This window comes from Heterodontus francisci, chromosome 9, assembly GCF_036365525.1.
Source record: "Heterodontus francisci isolate sHetFra1 chromosome 9, sHetFra1.hap1, whole genome shotgun sequence".
In the NCBI taxonomy this organism is placed as follows: domain Eukaryota; kingdom Metazoa; phylum Chordata; class Chondrichthyes; order Heterodontiformes; family Heterodontidae; genus Heterodontus; species Heterodontus francisci.
In genome coordinates, this window is record NC_090379.1 from 109,459,524 (window position 1) to 109,465,090 (window position 5,567).

At 40.1% G+C, this 5,567-nt stretch overlaps 1 protein-coding gene across 1 annotated transcript; it reads right to left on the bottom strand.

Moving 5' to 3' along the window:
* Positions 1 to 2,417: 2,417 nt before the first annotated feature.
* On the bottom strand, positions 2,418 to 5,351 carry LOC137373370 (probable G-protein coupled receptor 139). Its single transcript, XM_068038190.1, has 2 exons — positions 5,279 to 5,351; positions 2,418 to 3,364 (listed from the first exon to the last, which is right to left on the bottom strand). The coding sequence occupies exons 1-2, from the start codon at positions 5,349 to 5,351 to the stop codon at positions 2,418 to 2,420; spliced, it is 1,020 nt and encodes a 339-aa protein (XP_067894291.1).
* Between the last annotated feature and the right edge of the window lie 216 nt (positions 5,352 to 5,567).

Below are 5,567 nucleotides of genomic sequence, written 5' to 3' on the forward strand. Positions count from 1 at the left end.
GCCATTGAGGACTTTTTGTACAGCACTTTGCCTGGCATCTCCCACCAACCTCAATGCCAAGGGTGGCCCATACCAGGAGCAAGGCGTTTCTGACGGCATCACTCAAGGGATCATCAGGGCACACAATCCTCTCCACAATAGCAAGGTGGTGATCCAAGGAGAGAAATGCTGTAAGTCCTGATGTGTTAGGAGAGTTTCCATTTTTTTGTTGAAATTTGTGTATTTATATTTTACAACTGAAAAGGGTTTTCATAAATGCTGGAAATGTAAACAGTTACCGGAAGGTTGGGACTGAGAGTGGAACTGTAAACAGTAACTGGAAAACAAGAAATGCTGGAAATACTCAGCAGGTCTGGCAGCATCTGTGGCGAGAGAAGCAGAGTTAACGTTTCAGGTCAGCGACTCTTCTTCAGAACTCAGGTCACTTCAGAAGGGTCGCTGACCTTAAATATTAATTCTGCTTCTCTCTCGACAGATGCTACCAGACCTGCTGAGTATTTCCAGCATTTCTTGTTTTTTATTTCAGATTTCCAGCATCTGCAGTATTTTGCTTTTATTATAGTAACTGGAAAGCACTTGCTTTCAAGGAACCAAGGGTTGTTTTAGCTTGGAGAGATCTTTACAAAGGAGTGACAGGCCAATATTTATAGACATCAGGAGACTTGCTTCTGGAAAGGTTTTGGTTTTAATTTGAACTGTTAAAAAGTCAGTACTTCCTGACATGCCAGGAGAAGACAGCTCATATCTTTCTCTTAAAAAGAAACCTTGTATTTCCAATATGGCAGATTCCTATTTCCTCTTGTATTTGAAGAAAGCCTGCACGATTAAAGAACTTGCATGTCAAACGTATGCAACTGAAGCTTTTGTTTCTGCATTTCTGCTGCAATACCTGACTGAAAACTTTTAGCTGCATCACTTGGAGGCCTACATAAACTGATCATCAACATTGCCCGGAAAGAACTGTTCCAGGAAGATCCCATTGACAGCTGTCAACGCCTTACGAATACCTCACCAAAACAAAGGACGTATTTCCATACCTTCTTTTCAGCCTAAGTGTTCTTTTTTATTCCTTCTATTTCATTGTAACAGTCATGAACAAAAATCCCCCTTGTCCTTGGTTAACCGGTTGTGTATGTGCGTATGTGTATGAGGGCTTGGAGAAATAAAGGGCTTTAATATTGCAATTTTTGTGTTTGTTTTCTTCATTATTGGTTAAAACGTGGTTTATAAGAAACTGATAATTTTGTTGTTTATTAAAGAAACCTGGTTGGTGTGCTATATTCTAAGGAAAAATAGAGAATACGATTGACAGTTTCGGTAAGTGGGAAAATTTAAATGTATGTTGTGACCTGTGGAGAAGTGGGACTGAATTAACAGTGCACTCTTCTCGCTTCTGTCATAACAGATGCAAAGTAATTATTTAACATCTTCACCATTTCCTTATTTTCATTTTTGCTATCACCATTGCCAGTTTGTAAGAGGACAAGTTTGCTGTTAATCATCACTAACTTTTTCTGGTTTTGTTATCCTTTGCAAGTTCCTTTTCCTATTCCCTTTTTGTAGCTGTGAATATTTGTTTTGTCCCTTCAGAATGCTGAAGGCAGGTGGAGGGGCAGTTTGGTGGTGACAGCACACTTGAGGTGGCAGAAATGGCAGTGAATCATTAATTGAACGTGAAGGCTACTGGGGTGAAAGGTGAGGATAGGAGGAAACCTGTGATGGTTCTGAGAGGGGTGAGGAGAGGAATGTGTAAAATGGGATGAAAAAATGTCATGGGTCTTGTAAACCCTGGTGAAGGAAATCCTCAGTTAAAGAAACAGGAAGACTTATTTGAAGCACTGGTGTGGAAGGTGGTATCGCCAGAACTGAGCTGATGGACACAGAGAAACAGGGAGACTGGAATACATTTCTTACAGGAAGTGAGATCGGAGCATGGAACTCAATGTAGGTGTGTGAGTCAGTTGGTGTAAAGCAGATATTGGTGGACAGTCTGTCCCCAGATATGAAGGTAGTTAAATTGTGAAAGGAAAATGAATATTTGCTGATGGACCTCGTTTAATTGAGGAGAAGTTTGGAATTTTGAAGCAGAGCTCACAAAACTGGAAAATGTTCAATTGATGGGGAGTTCAGAGGAGGCGCGAATGTCGGTCTGAGGAGACTGGATAGGGTGACATAAAATATTGTCAAGGTAGGTGACAAGAAGCTGCTAAAATGACTGGATTACCACGGCAGTCTAGTTTGTGGACCTTGGGAAGGAAAGCAGGATGTGCAGGATTGTGGGCTATAAGCCTGGAGGCCATGGAGGAAGATCACCAGAGGAGATGAGGTCAGTGATGGTCTGGGAAACAAAGTAGATACAGTGACCTGTTGCAGAACTGTGTGGAGAGTAAATAGGTTCAAAAGCACTGCAATGAGAGTCAGTGATAGAAAGGTAGCTCTGCTTTTAGGTGATCTGGTTTAATCATTGAACCAATTTTAGCAATTGTAGTGAATGGATATTTGACTGCATTCTTCAGCTGCTCTCTGAATTTAGTCTGGGTCACTGCATAAATACAGGTGTTGGTGCAGGTGCTCAAAAGCTGTAGCATGTAGCCAGATTGTTCAGTGATATATGCAGGATCATGGGGACCTGTGTAATAATAAATGTCAGCAATTCGCCAATAAAGGAAAAATACAACATTTGTCAACCATAACAATATAAAACTGCCAGATATAGTGAACATTAAAATGATGGATTTCCTTCGATTCTCCATCTCTGGGTCAGTGTGATTCTCACTCTTGCTGTGATCCAGTAGTTTCCTGCGGACTCTGCTGGCCACTAAAATGTGTCTGACAGTCAGAGCATTGAACAGTAAAATCAGAACGAATGGAAGGAAAGGGGTTAAAATAATACTGAGACTCTCGAATGTTATCCAGGCAGCTTCTGTGCAATAGCTCAGTGATTCAATATACCCCCAGGGTACATTGTCAATTATATATTCAGGTTCATATATAAAGTACCAAGGAATATTCTCCAAGCTGAACAGCACACTCACTGTCGTTAAAATCGCAGTCACAGTTTTCTCTGTGCAATATTTTGTTTTCAGCTTCTGGCAACAAATTGCAACAAATCGATCAAAGGTGAAAGCAGTGGTGAACCAGACAGAAATGTCTGTAGCTGTGTAAAGAAGTACAAGCACGAGAGAACGTGCAGGAGTGGTGTCCAGGTAAGTACCTGGGAAATGAAAAGGAATAACACCAAACAGTATCACATCAGTGAAAACGACCAGTAGATCTGCCACTGCCATGGCCACCAGGTAGTGGGTGGTACATTTGGAGAGTCCACAAGTTCCTCGTGACAGGATCAGAATGGCCAATGAGTTAACTGAAATAAATAGAGAAAACAAGGGAATTATAGATCGACCATCTCAGAAGGCATGGCAATTACATAGGAACATGGGGATGCTAGAACATGAATTGGTCATTACACCTATCGAGGTTGTCTTGATTCAAATAGATATTGGCTGATCTGTACCTTAACTTCATTTTTCTGCCTCAGTTCTTTAACCTTCAATGGTCTTGCCGAACAGCAGTCTATCAATCCCATTTTGAAATTTTGAGTGAACCGAGCTTTGACAGCTTTTAGGGGAAAGTGTTTTTGATTTCCACTATCCTTTTTGTGAGGAAGTGCTTCCTGACATCACCCTGAATGACCCAGCTCGAATTTTAAGTTTCTCTTCCCTTGTTCTGGACGCCGCTACCAGAGGGAATCATTTCCCTTTAACAATGCGAGGGGAATTAGTAAATCAACTTAAATATTTCAGTTAGTTGACCCCTTAATATTTCACATTATGAGTATGTAACTTGTGCTCATAATTTAATCCTTTCAGCACCAGTATCAGTATCGTGTTTCCATGCTGCACCCCCTCCAAGGACAATATATCCTTCCTGAAATGAGCAGCCCAGAACTGAATGCAGTTCCACCAAATGGGGTCTAACCAGAGCTCCGTACAGCTGTAATTTAACTTTCACCCCTTTGTATTTTAGCCAACCTTGAAATAAAGGATAACATTCCGTTAGACAGTCCCTTGATTGTTGTTCTATGTGTCCATTTATATGGCACCACTCTCGATATCAGGACATCCCAAAGTGCTTTCCAGCCAATGAAGTGCTTTTTCTTTTAAAGTGTTGCCACTGTTATAATGTAGGAAACACAGTAGCCAATTTGCACACAGCAAGTTCCCACAAACAGCAATGTGATAATAAAAACAAATGTTTCACGATATCAAGACAATTGAATCATTTATAACTGTGTCAGTATTTTATTCTGGAGATATATTTCGAAAATCAATAATAATTTCGGAAATTAGTAAAGTCATGATTGCATAAATCCTAACAAAATGAGACAGTAAGTTTTGGGGAAAGAGCAGACTTGGATACAGTATTTACTGAAGAAGATGAATTTCAGAATTAATTCATATTTTGCTGTAATAACAGCTTTGTGAGCGTGTGAGGGGAAGAGGAAGTTCTGACAGTCAAAAAGAAGCAGTTTTTAGTTTTAGTAGAGATACAGCACTGAAACAGGCCCTTCGAGTCTGTGCCGACCATCAATCACCCATTTATACTAGTCCAACACTAATTCCATATTCCGACCACATCCCCACCACCTACCTATACTAGGGGCAATTTATAATGGCCAATTTACCTATCAACCTGCTACTCTTTGGCATGTGGGAGGAAACCAGAGCACCCGGAGGCAACCCACGCAGACACAGGGAGAACTTGCAAACTCCACACAGGCAGAACCCAGAATTGAACCTGGGTCGCTGGAGCTGTGAGGCTGCGGTGCTAACCACTGTGCCACTGTGCCGCCCTGGTGGCCTCAGTTATTGGGAGGATACGACCAATCTACCTGCTCAAAGTATGTCCTCAGTCAGGCTCGAGGGGAATATATCTAGTTAAAAGTCTCTTCCTGCACACAAAACCATTTTCCTCTCATCACCATTTCTGGTCATGCTTTCACACCATCATTTAGTATTGAAATTTCTGATGTAAACATTTATAATTGCATTTTCCTATTTAAACAGTTACCTTGGATGGTTTGTTGATAAGACAATCAAAACAATCAAAATGCTTTTTGTACAAAATCTGGCATTTTTCCGAATAACTGAAATCTGCAATTACCAAAATAAGGTTTTAAGAAGAATTTTTAAAATCAAAAAATATACATTGCACAGTAACATGGTAAAATTTGTCTGTCAAAAGTTATTTGCTTCCATTAAATGTTTAAGTGGCTTACCAATAATTCCAACAGCTGCAAGAACAGCGTAGTAAATGTCTTCTATCTGATGGAATATTGTTGGTTCCCGCATTTTCTGCGAGAAATGATGGTTTTTGTTGGTAACAGAGACAGAAACTCTGCCTGATTACATGAAACATCCAGATATTTATATTTATATAGGAGGGAAATCTCCAGTGAGATGTTAGTTACATCATTATTATTATTAACTACAATTCATTGAACAAACAAGTGGAGAAGATCATGTGAAAACTGACATTCACATCATGGAATAAAATATAATTAACTG

Coding starts and splice junctions, on each gene's coding strand:
- LOC137373370 (XM_068038190.1), bottom strand. CDS start 5,351: ATGCGGGAACCAACAATATTCCATCAGATAGAAGACATTTACTACGCT. Junction 3,365..5,278: donor TGCAGCTGTTGGAATTATTG/GTAAGCCACTTA, acceptor TATTTATTTCAG/TTAACTCATTGGCCATTCTG.